The following is a 13,332-nucleotide window of genomic DNA, read 5'->3' on the forward strand; positions in this document are numbered from 1 at the left end:
AATTCTTAACAAAGTCATTTACTAATTATCTTACAACAAATCTATTTTTGCAGAGGTTAGAACTTAAAAGCAAAGAAGATAGATGATAAACGTTGGTGATTTTCAACTCAAACACGGAAGCAGGGAGACAACAAACTATAGCCCACAGGCCAAATCACACCTGCCTGTTTTTGTAGATAAAGTTTTAATGGAACAAAGCCAGGCTCATTCGTTTACATAAGAGGACAGCAGAGTTGAGTAGCTGCAAGTGAGACTACACGGCATACAAAGTCAGATATTCACTATCTAAATGTTACAATGAAGGTCTGACAACCTCTTTAACTAGAGCATCACTAAAATACTGATTAAATCACAGAAATTAAACCACGTCAGTATTGCTTATTAAGCCAGTGTTCAGTCTACTGAGTAGAATTTAATATATTTCACTGACTTTAATATAAAATATATTTAATATAGTTACCTTTGTAGCCTCTTGGTTTTGTTTATCCAATTCTTCTAACTCAGCTATTAGTATTTCCTTTTCAGTAATGCTCTGATTGAGTTCTTGTTCCTTTGCCTCCAAATTTCGTCTTAAATCACATAATTCTGAATCCAAATCCACGTCCCTTGCAGCTGTACTTTTAACTACTTCATACTCATTGTTCAGTTTTGAAAGTGACATGTGAAGTTCTTCCTTAAATGATAAAAGAAGATAAAACACCACACACTGTCAACTGGAAGAAGACACACCAAAAGATGAAAAATATACATGTATAAGCTTGGGAATCTATTTTTAGATGTTCTCTGTTAGAAACATTACTGAATAGTATCTCAGTAGTAATACATGAAATTCAGCAAGCCACAGCCTTCATTCATTTACATTTTATTTGCAGCTTCAACCAAACCATTTCTATAATCCCAGACAAGATACAATAACTGTAAGTTTGTCCTCTAGCTCCAACTCCTTTACACAAAAATCTTCCTTTTTGAAAAGATTGCCAATCCCACTCCATGGCTACTTCCCTTCTGTCTCCTCCTTTCCTCCCACAACACACACACTTTTCAAAATGTCCCAAGCCTTCCAGCTCTCTTCAATTCCATTCCCTAATATCGCACACCAACGGTCACAGACAAAAACGGGAAATATCAAAACTCAATCACTAAAGTTTGTCCTCTCTAATTAGAAAATAAAAGGTTTCTTTTCCCTCATAAAATTAGTTTCCTTATTCTTGGTTTCTGTCAGAACATAAAACCTTTTCTTGACCCAAGAAAGAACCCTCTTTTCCTTCCTTTACCATCTCAACAAAGCACAGACTAGGTTCCCCTCTCTCAAGCCTAACACTCCTAAAGATAAACCTGTGTATGATTTTTTTAAGTATATTTTATGTTCTGTCCTATTTGTATTTAATGCTTCTCCTCAAAAATCCCCGACATGGGACAGTTCCCTATGCTTCAACGTTATTTCAACCACTGAATATGATGTTTGTGACAAACTCTCTATCATTGTAAAGACGTCTTTCATTGAGAGAAATTTCTTTTTTCATAATTTTGTTTATTTTTGGCTGTAATGGGTATTCATTGCTGCACGGGCTCTTCTTTAGTTATGCCAAGTGGGGGCAACTCTTCACTCAGGGTGTAGGATTCTCACTGTGGTGGCTTCTCTTGTTGGGCAGGAAGGGTCCTTGGGCACTGGGGCTTCCGTAGTTGCCGCGTGTAGGCTCAGCAGCTGCAGCTCCCAGACTCTAGAACCAGGCTTAACAGTGGTGCATGGGCTCAGCTGCTCTGAGGCATGTGGGATATTCCTTTATCAGGGATCGAACCCATGTCTCTTGCATTGGCAGGCAGATTCTTTACCACTAAGCCACCAGAGAAGCCCTGATAGAGATTTCTAAAAGCAAACTTCTACGAAATCCTTTTTAAAGTAAATAAGAATTGGACCAATGAAAACTATATTAGAACATTTGCCTTACAATTTCATTCTCCAATTCAAAATGTTTCTCCTGAACTACAACTGAAAGATGGAAACAGCATTCTCTTATGCCTTTCTAAAGTTATCTGTTCAATTAGAAGAACCACAAAAAGAACTTCCCTGGCAGTCCAGTGGTTAAGACTCAGCACACCCACTGAAGAGGGCATGGGTTCGATCCCTGGTTGGGGAACTAAGATCATATAGGCCACACGGTGTGGCCAAGAAAAAAAAAATTCTAAGACGAGAACCATAAAATTTTTTGTCATGTGCATCTTAAAAATGTACATGACTTTGCAGGTGTTTCTGGCATTCTTAGCCAGTGAGCAGACCCACTGTTGTTGTTCAGTCACTCAGACGTCTCTCTCTGCCACTCCATGGACTGCAGCACTCCAGGCTTCTCTGTCTTTCATCCTCTTCCAGAGCTTGCTCCAACTCATGTCCACTGAGTAGGTGATGTCATCCATCTTGTCCTGTCATCCCCTTCTTCTCCTGCCTTCGATCTTTCACAGCACTTGGGTCTTTTCCAATGAGTCAGCTCTTCGTATCAGGTGGCCAAAGTACTGGAGCTGGAGCTTCGGTCCTTCCAGTGAACATTCAGGGTTGATTTTCTTTATGATGGACTGGTTTGATCTCCTTGCAGTCCAAGGGATTCTCAACAGTCTTCTCCAATACCACAGTTCAAGAACATCAATTCTTTGGTGCTCAGCCTTCTTTATGGTCCAACTCTCACATCCATACATGACTAATGGAAAACCCGTAGCTTTGACTAGATGGACTTTTGTTGGCAAAGTAATAATCTCTGCTTTTTAATATGCTGTCTAGGTTTGTCACAGCTTTTCTTCAAAGGAGCAAGCGTCTCTTCATTTCATGATGGCAGTCACCATCTGCAGTGATTTTGGACTCCAAGAAAAGAAAGTCTGTCATTGTTTCCATTGTTTTCCCATCTATTTGCCACGAAGTGACCGGATGCCACGATCTTAGTTTTTAAATGTTGAGTTTTAAGGCAACTTTTTCACTCTTCTCTTTCACCTGCATGAAGAGGCTCTTAAGTTCCTCTCTGCTTTCTGTCCTAAGTGTGGTATCATCTGCATATCTGAGGTTACTGATATTTCTCCCGGCAACCTTGATTCCAGCTTGTGCTTCATCCAGCCCGGCATTTGGCATAATGTAGTCTGTTAAATAAGCAGGGTGACAATATACAGCCTTGACCCATAGCAGACACAATTCAATCAAAACTTGCAATGGATTACGTAGCATTAAAAGAAAGGAGAAACAGCTATCAGGAATAGTTATAGAATCCAAAATTAACAAAAGAAGGTTGCAGGCCCTATCAAATACATGTAAGAGATTTGAAAACTATGAAATACACCTAGGCCACCAGTTATAGAAAGAAATAACTGAATGAGTAGACTGCAATGGAAGAAGAGAACAGAGGAAACATATACAATAATTAAAAATGACCAGAAGACACTCCTGGCATTTAGTGGGTGGAAAAGTGGGGGCAAGGAAGCTACACGTCAGAGGACAGTGCACACAACTAATTCTCCCACCTGCATGGCAACAGTGTCCCTTTGAGAAACACTATCTATATACTATACTAAATGTGCAAGATAGTGAAAATATAATATTAAGGTATGTATAAACAGTATATAATATGCTAATCTTTGGGCTATAGAAAAACGATGTGTGTATTCAGCTGTGTCTGACTGTTTGCAACCGCATGGACTGTAGTTCACCAAGCTCTTCTGTTCATGGAACTCTCCAAGCAAGAATATTGGAGTGTGGTGCCATTTCTCCAGGGGATCTTCCTGACTCAGGGATCAAATTCACATCTCTTGAATCTCCTGCAGTGGCAGGTGGGTTCTTTACCACCAGTGCCACCTGGGAGGCCCATCCATATTTATATATAAAAACCATATATGCAAAGACACAGTCTGGAGGGACATACAAGGAACTGATAGAAAAAGAACGGCTCAGAGGAAGAGGCCAGTCAACAGAAGTGTGAAGGATACTCAAGTTTTACTGTCTGCAGTTTTTTAGGATGTATTATGCTGAATACATATCAGAAAATAAGTGTTACTATTTTAAAAATTAACATTTTAAATCGAGTTGAGACACCGGCCTGTAAGAATAATAAATACCAGCCTACAACTGTTGTGTATTTAAGAAGCTACCTTAACCAAAGACTTACCACCCAAGTGGTACAAGCATTAAAATGTTACCTTTCCCCATTCCCAACACTGCATTACAGAATCTTATCCCATCCTTGCCACCAGTATACTTATTTCTACCAGTGAGAATGTCTCCCTTTGCCCCTCACCATGAAGAAACTCCCGTCTACCACACCAGACACATTCTGGGACATACAAGTAGTATACACACAATATAATATGCCACTCTAGACTCTAAACCACCTGTGTATATTGCTGCTGTCAAGACTCATGTAAAACCAATACAAAGCCTTTACCTATCTTTTCTGCCTACTGTATCTGTGTGCTCACTGGCTTATCTCTAAACATAAACTCTGAAAAGCCTCTCATATTCTGAACCTTGCCCAAGTACTTCATCCTGGTTTGACAAGCATCAATGAGATCAGCTTTATCCTCAGGACTCCTGAGAACTGAATACGCCATTCTGATTAAAAACTTGTCCTCGGTTAAGATCTACAATTTTAATTCTGCCCCCATTTTTATTGTACCCACCTTTTCTTGATTTAATAATGAATTCTCTTTTTCTAAAACCTGGACATGCATTTTAAGTTTCAGATTGTCTTCAGCAAGATTATTATCCTAGAAAAATGTTAAAACAGTATATTTTCAAATAAGAAATTTCAAGTTTACAAAAAAGCAGGCAAGTGATACAACTGTGCATTTCTACTCTTTGGCAATATATAAAAATTATAACCATACATGGGACATCTAAATCCAATCATTTTATAGACATTTTTAAAGAGGATTTCTTTTATTACATTTGAAAAAATGTCAATACATTTACAAAATAACTTGCAATCATTAAAAAAAATTTTTTTGAATTCTCCTTGAATTCTTCAGGGGAAATCAAAATCTACTACCACTGTCAAATTAATCTTCTAGAGATATACTTGCATTTTTCAATTATGTAACTTTTAAAGTTATGTCAATTTATGATGTAAAGTTTCTATTACTCATCAGCAAACATAAAATTACAAGATGAAAGTTCCAAGGATAAGTTCACATGAATTTGTAAAAAATGCAAAATAAGTAATTGTAATCAAAATACTTTCTCTTGGTAAACCAGAGACAAAAGCTTTCTCTCTTAAAAATGAGTTTACCTGGTTTAAATTACTCAGTCTCTTTATTTCATTTTCAGCATCTGTAAAAAACAATGAATCTGATATTAAAATTCTTGGAAGTAACAATAATTATATCCTATATTAAACCCAGAATGAAATCCAATTAAAATGTTATTTATAAGCATAATGAGCAAGCCCAACAGTGAAATGTAGTTTTATTATTTTGTATTTTTGTTTTGACTGTACCAAAGAAGTCATAAAATAAATACCAGTCAGAAATTATGTTAAAAGACAATTCTAAGGAATAGTATAAGAAAGAATTATAATTGTATTCTGGATGAGTCATAAGTTACTACCTCAATTAAAAACATTAACAACTACATTTCACAATGAATTGATTAGCCTGTGCAGCAGGAATATAAGAACTAAGATTAGAATTTTCCTGGGCTCCAAAATCACTATGGACAGTAACTGCAGCCAGAATATTAAAAGACCCTTCCTTTTTGGAAGAAAAGTTGTGACAAACCTAGACAGCATATTAAAAAGCAGAGACATCACTTTGCTGACAAAGGTCTGTATAGTAAAAGCTATGGTTTTTCCAAGTCATGTATGGATGTGAGAGCTGGACCATAAGAAAGGCTGAGCACCGAAAAATTGATGCTTTTGAAATGTGGTGCTGGAGAAGACTCTTGAGAGTTCCTTGGACTGCAAGGAGATCCAACCAGTCAGTCCTAAAGGAAATCAGTCCTGATTATTCATTGGAAGGACTGATGCTGAAACTGAAGCTCCAATACTTTGGCCACCTAATGTGAAGAACTGACTCACTGGCTAAGACCCTGATGCTGGGAAAGTCTGAAGGCAGGAGGAGAAGGGGGCAACAGAGGATGAGATGGTTGGATGCCATCACTGACTCAATGGACATGAGTTTGTGCAAACGTGGGAGATACTGAAGGACAGGGAAGCCTGGCGTGCTGCAGTACCGGGTGTCACAAAGAGTTGGACATGACTGAGGGGCTGAACAACAACGAAGAGTCATTGAAAAGAAATGGAGACACTTCACCCAGAAAAAGCAACAGAGGCAAAGGCAACAGAGTTCAAACATAACACTGCTGGCTTACGGAGCAAAGTTCAGCATGGCTAAGATTTAGAATGTTAGAATGGAACCAGTTGAAACTGCAGAGGCAGACAGAGACCAGATCATGAAAGACATCGTATGTCCAACTAAGATCTTCAGACTGTACATTGAAGTTCACAGGGAGCCACAAAATACCCAAATCAGGGGAGTGACCTACTTTACATTTCTGAAAAATTGTTCTGGGAGCAGAAAGAAAATATATTGATTGAAGAAGGATCATGGAGACCATGGAATAACAGATAACACGTTTATAATGCTTATTATGGGCTAGACACTGTTCTAGAGAACTTTACACCTAGTAACTCATAAAATCCTACTACCACCACCATGAATGCAACAGGATTATCACAACCATATAGATGAAAAAACCAAAGTATAGGGATGTAAATTAACTTGCCCAAGGTCAGTCAGTGATGGAGCTGGATTCCAACCTAGTCATGTTCTTAACCACTACGCGATTCTGCTCTACTGAGACTGCTTCCCAGGTGGTGCAGTCATAAACACCCCACCTGCCAATGCAGGAGACACAGGAGATGCGGGTTCAATCCCTGGATGGGGAAGATCCCCTGGAGTAGGAAATGGCAGCCTGCTCCATTATTCTTGCCTGAAAAACTCCATGGACAGGGGAGTCTGGCGAGCTACAGTCCATGGGGTCGCAAAGAATGGGACGTGACTAAGAGACTGAGCAAAAGACACTGCTATAGTTAAAAAGGCAAAAAGAAATTGTGATTCGCTGAAGTTATTCACTGGCAGTGGAAATGGAAAAAAGGAGAAAGACTACTTACAGAGTACTAAGTTTTTAAAGCAAAAAAACTCATATACATCACCCAATATATTAAAAAATAAATTTATTTTGAGAAGAACAGAGCTACTTTGAAGTCAAAGGCAAAAGAAGTCCAGAATCCCACCACACAGCCTTCCCTTTGTTTCATGGCTTCCTGAGACTGAGGCAGCTATGAGAAACTCTAGAGCTCCTCTGGGACAGAATCCTGAAAGAGCACTGAGCAGAGAAGTCAAGTAAATAGAACCTTCAGGGCTTGCATGGTGATGACTTCAAGTTTTCTCTTTTGGGAGAATGGTAACTGCTACCTATCAAAGTAGGGAAAGGAAGACGGGAGGAGGGTCACTCTACTTTAAGCGTAACCTTGAATTTACTCCAGGTCAGGAGCTCATGATAAACAACTAAATAGGGAATACAGAAGGGGCACAGTGGGTGGGGGGTGGGAGGGAGGGTCGCAAGCAAACAAGGGCTAGAAACCACCAGAGCAGGAACGAATGAGTTTATAAACTGACAGCTCATATTTCGAGGAGAGTGAAAACCAAAACGCATCTTTTCAGTGGAAGACCTCCCATTATGTTTTCTGGCATAAACAAATACGAGTGTTTGGCCTATTTCATGCATATTTACTTTTTGTAACCTAGAACATTGTGTGGGGAGGGGGTGGTGTGTGTGTGTGTGTTAGTCACTCAGTCACGTCTGACTCTTTGAAACCCCATGGACTGTAGCCTGCAGGCTCCTCTGTCCATGGAATTCTCCAGGCAAGAATACGGGAGTGGGTTGCCATTCCTTTCTCCAGGCAGTTTTCCTGATCCAGGGTTTGAACCTGACTCTCTTGCATTCCAGGCAGATTCTTTACCATCTGTGCACCAGGGAAATCCAGAACAATGGTATGTAACCAAATATAATCATGAACATGGTAAGTGGTGGAAGACCCATGGCTCTTAGCATTCTAAGGTCTGCTTAGACACAGATCATTTTGAAAGGTTAATACAGACTTTTGAAGAAGGTAGGCTGTATTCTCTAACTGGAGGGTCTGGACCCTGATGAGTTAAAGGAAGTGTTTAGTAACCTCCTCCCAACAAATGTCTATATAAACATTTCTCAGAAATCTACATGGGCTCCAACAGCAACAGTGTGTGCACGCTCAGTCCTGTCCAACTCTTTGTGATCCCAAGGACTGTAGCCCACCAGGCTCCTCTGCATGGAATTTTCCAGAAAAGAATACTGGAGTGGGTTGCCATTTACTACTCCAGGGAAACATCCAAACCCAGGGATCAACCTGCATTTCTAGCATCTCCTGCAGTGGCAGGCAGATTCTTTATCACTGTACCACCTAGGAAGCCCCCTAGGTCAACGAGTTCCACGCAAAAACTTAAAAGATGAGGAAGGCAAGAAACCTGCCCAATTCTTAACCCTTTTAAGTACAAATATCCTATTTGTGATCTATTAATTACAGTACTGAATCCAAAGCAAACAACTCTATTCAAATTCCACACAGTTATTTCCATTAATACTTAATTTCTATCAAGTGTTTGATCATTCAAGTGTTTGCCTCTAAAAACAGCTAGTATGAAATGAAACGCCAATGAGCAATAAGTTCCAAACATTTTATACCAGACAGTGCTTGCTGCAGTCTGAACACTTCTTCTACTGATAAACTCTGTGGCATTCTTTCCTTTTCTGTCATCGTGTCACTCTGCTTCTCAGAATAAGGCTGTAATTTACTACATTCCAGTTTCAAACTTTCACATTCTTCAAGTATTTGTCTGTTTTCCACATTTAGTCTTTCTTGTTCCCTCCTCAAAACATCTCTGTCATTTTCTGCAGAAGATAGTTTTTTACTTAAGTCTTTTATTTTATTCTCAAGTTCTTCAATTTTTTTTCTAGACTCTACTTTTTCAGCCTGTAGAACTTGAATAGTTTTTTGCATCTCTTGGGTTTTAGAGTGATCAGTTCCCGCAATTCCTGGGCCACCTAGGACATAAACATAAAATCAGGGACATATCAAATGTCAAGTACCAAGAGACAAATAGCCTGCTATATACAACTAAAGATTCAACGGACTTCAGAACTTGAAAATCTTAAAAGGAAAAGTTAAAATAACAGTGAGGTGATACTACTCCTGTTAGAATGGCCAAAATCAGAAGAATAATACCAGCATATGCGCTTAAGTATGCAGAGCCACAGGGACTCTCATTTACGGCTTGTGTGCGAATGCAAAATGGTACAGCCAGTCCGGAAGAGCTTAATGATTTCTTACAAAACTAAGAAATACAATATTCTTATCATATGATCCAGCCATCATACTCCTTCATATTCACCCAAAGGGGTTGAAAACTTACATCCACACAAAAACCTGAACAGCAATGTTTATAGTAGCTTTACTCATAACTGCCAAGACTTGAAAACCACCAAGATACTGTTCATGCGTGCAAGCTAAGTCGATTCAGTTGTTCAGTAGGTGGATGATTAAAATCTGGCATAGCCAACCAACAGAATATTATTCACTGCCAAAAAAAATGAACTATCAAGCCAGAAAAACATGAAGGAAATGTACACCTGAAATTTATAATACAGTACATCAACTATACAATAAAAAATTACTTAAAAAAACATGGAGGAAATTTAAATGTACATTACTAAGTGAAAGAAGTCCATCTGAAAAGGCTACCTATTATATGGTTCCAACTTTATTACAATTCTGGAAAAGGGAAACAGTGAAGAAAATAAAAAGAATAGCTGTAAGGTTGGGATAGGGGAATGAACAGGCAGAGCACAGAGGATTTTTAGAGCAGTGAAAATACTTTGTATGATACAGTGATATACATTTGTCCAAATCCATAGAATGTACACCACCAAATGTAAATCCTAAGATAAATATGGACTGTGGGTGACTTATGACGTGCCTTGGTAAAAAATGTACTATTCTGATGAGTAATGTAGACAGTGGGGGAGGCCACGTGTGTGGGAGGATGGGGTATAACCAAGACCTCTGTACCTCCTCAATTTTGTTATAAATTTAAAACTGCTCTAAAAAAATAGAGTCCTTTAAAAAAAAAAGTTAAATTACTATAATAAATAAAGCATTTTTAAATAGAGGAAAGATATTGTGCTGTGCTTAGTAGCTCAGTAGTATCCAACTCTTTGAAACTCCATGGACTCCAGGCTCCCCTGTCCATGGGGATTCTCCAGGTAAGAATACTGGAGCAGGTTGCCATGACCTCCTCCAGGAGATCTTCCCAACCCAGGGATCGAACCCAGATCTCTAGCATTGCAGGCAGATTCTTTGCCAACTGAGCCACCAGGGAAGCCCAAGAATACTGGAGTAGGTAGCCTATCCCTTCTCCAGGGGAACTTACCAACCCAGGTCTTACCAACCCAGACCCAAATTGGGGTCTCCGACACTGTAGGCAGATTCTTTACCAGCTGAGCTACCAGGGAAGCCCCAGGAAAAATATTATTTGAAATTAAATACTAAAAGCCTTTGTATCTGAGTCTGAAAAAAAGTGAAAACACACCAAACAATGCAAAGAAATATCTCTCATAACTGTTTACCACAAAGGCAAAAGGACTTTTTCATTTGTGTAGAATCTTAACAATAGTGGTACCACTGCAAATTTTCAGCAGATGAGAAGAACTAGTCATTTATTCATTCTTTAGAACTTAGACCAAGTTTATATCAGCTAGGTTTGTCATTTAATACATTAAAATAACAAAATAACCTTGTTGTAATAGATTTTCCAGTTCTTCAATCCGATCTTCATAGTCACTTAATTCTTCTCGATGTCGACGAGTTATTTCTGTCAATTTCTGCTGATGTGCATTCTGCAATACTGACATTTCATGTTGATGGTTATCAATTTCCTGACTTCGATTCTGTTTAAGTTCCTTAAAAAAATTGAACGAAGTTAACCACATTTATCTATAATAAATAAGTTTAAGCTATTTCATTGTTTCCAAAAGTCCATATTATTAAAAATAATTCTCTGAACGTGCTAAGGCTGAAAAAAGTTTAAACGCAGGCTTCAAATTTGGATAATTCTAAAAGACTCCACCCTTTCCTTTCTTGGGCCTTAAAAAGTTTTTCTACTTTTAATGAGGGAGCACCAGCAAGAAGCACCTGAAACAAAAAGCAAGCAACATCTTTTTTTCATTACTATCTGTGACCATGAATTTCTCCTGCTAATGACATAGTCCACCAAGATCAGTGTCCACCTCTGGCCAATCTGTTCCTGTTGTTGTCTTATTACAGCTGTTTTTTTGCTCAGCCTTTCCTTCTCTCAGTCTTGATGGGACCCCTAAACTGTCAACCAAGATGTCTCACTACCCTAGTTGATACCACTTTGTCTCTCCTAGGAACCTGAATCTTGAGATGCATCTTTCAAAGGAGGAAACCGATTAGACCAGAAGCATTATAATAGCTGCACCCTAGAGAGCCTGTCCACTGTGTCCCACTACCTAGATTTCTCATGCTGGTCCAATTTCTATCCTTCCTGAGACTAAAATGCTCCATTTTTCCTTCAATCCTGTGGACAGGCTATTCCTGACTTCTTCCGATAAATTCTCTTTATGCTTTACTTAGCTAGAGACAGGGTTTTTTTTTTTTTTTTGCTTGTAGCCAAGAATCTTAATCTGTAAATTAACCTCAATTTCCTGAGAAGACAAGTGAAGCTATTCTTTAGTCTTTCAGACTTATGTGCCAGTACTTGACAAGAAACTTTACACTTAAACTTCAAAAACAATCCTTCAAGGGAGGTATTATGATAATATCTACTTTACTGATGATAAATCAGAAGCTTGTAAAGGTTAAGTAATTTGACCAAAGCAGGACAGCTGGTAACTAGTACAGCCAGGATTCAAACTCAGGTCTGAATGAGGAACTCATCCACAGAGAAATTAAATTCTATACATGACAATAATTTACATATTAAAAACAATTCATTGCTGTAACAAGTATATGTAAATCAAACTTCTCTTAAGGAAATGACTGATACAAACTAGTAAAGTTCCACCATGAAGGGAAAATAACTATTTACAGTAAATAACATTAACATTATATTCTGTCAGTGTTCTTTAACCTTAATCTTTGAAATTTCAGTAACCCTGGAACTGTTTTAATAAACAGTTTTACAAGATACACAATAGAAAATAGACTTACAAAACATAAACTACCTAATAAGTAAATGTTCAAAACCAAATCAGAGAAGGCAATGGCAACCCACTCCAGTACTCTTGCCTGGAAAATCCCATGGACGGAGGAGCCTGGTAGGCTGCAATCCATGGGATCGCTAAGAGTCGGACACAACTGAGCGACTTCATTTTCACTTTTCACTTTCGTGCATTGGAGAAGGAAACGGCAACCCACTCCAGTGTTCTTGCCTTGAGAATCCCAGGGACAGGGGAGCCTGGTGGGCTGCAGTCTATGGGGGTCGCACAGAGTCAGACACGACTGAAGCGACTTAGCAGCAAAACCAAATGACTTTGGAAAGAGATATTTTTATACTCTTAAAAGTGTCATAAAGAATAGAGAAGATATAAAAATGGCAAAAAAAGAATATCATAATCTATAAAACACTTTTATAAATGAGTCTTTTATTAATTTAGGCGTATACTTTTAATAAGCAAATTTTAGATGTATAATAGCCATTGTTTCAGCAATCCACCTTACCTTAATGATATTTTGCAGTTTGCAGATATCACTTTGATCAGAGCTAACTGATCCTTGTGCTTTAGAAGTCTAGATCAGAAAAACAGAATTAGAAAGTAACTGTACTGATTTTCTTATAAAAGAGAATATCAAAAACTAACTTTAATAAAAGATATTTTTTTTAAAACAGGGGCATTTACATAGGGAACGCAGCCAATATTTTATAGTAACTTTAAAGGAGTACCATCTATAAAAATACTGCATCACTATGTTGTACACCTGAAACTAACATACTGTAAACCAACTACACTTCAGTAAAAACAGAAAAAAAACGCAAGTAAGAAAAAATGGGGGGCGTTTCTCAGACAAATTCTTACTAAAGACTGCCAAGCACCTTTTAAAGAACCTAGTCGGACAGTGAGTAATAATACACAATAAATAAACGATACTGTTCAAGAGTCTGTTAACTAATTAAGGAAGGCCATACCTTTACAAAATAAGAAAGAAAATACCGCAGAATGTTTTTCTTTGCTCAACAAAATTTAAATTT

At 38.2% G+C, this 13,332-nt stretch overlaps 1 protein-coding gene across 4 annotated transcripts in view; it reads right to left on the reverse strand.

Annotated features, from left to right (window-relative positions):
• TRIP11 (thyroid hormone receptor interactor 11) overlaps positions 1-13,332 on the reverse strand; it is a 70,425-nt gene that overhangs the window by 40,165 nt on the left and 16,928 nt on the right. For all 4 annotated transcript variants that reach the window (XM_070775563.1, XM_070775562.1, XM_070775561.1 and 1 more), the window contains 6 exons: positions 12,804-12,872; positions 10,858-11,023; positions 8,750-9,109; positions 5,259-5,299; positions 4,651-4,737; positions 461-673 (listed from right to left, as the gene is read on the reverse strand). In XM_070775563.1, coding sequence (XP_070631664.1) covers positions 461-673; positions 4,651-4,737; positions 5,259-5,299; positions 8,750-9,109; positions 10,858-11,023; positions 12,804-12,872 — 936 coding nt within the window. The remainder of the gene's footprint in view (positions 1-460; positions 674-4,650; positions 4,738-5,258; positions 5,300-8,749; positions 9,110-10,857; positions 11,024-12,803; positions 12,873-13,332) is intronic.

The sequence above is a fragment of the Bos indicus genome, chromosome 21 (genome assembly GCF_029378745.1).
Source record: "Bos indicus isolate NIAB-ARS_2022 breed Sahiwal x Tharparkar chromosome 21, NIAB-ARS_B.indTharparkar_mat_pri_1.0, whole genome shotgun sequence".
Taxonomy (NCBI): domain Eukaryota; kingdom Metazoa; phylum Chordata; class Mammalia; order Artiodactyla; family Bovidae; genus Bos; species Bos indicus.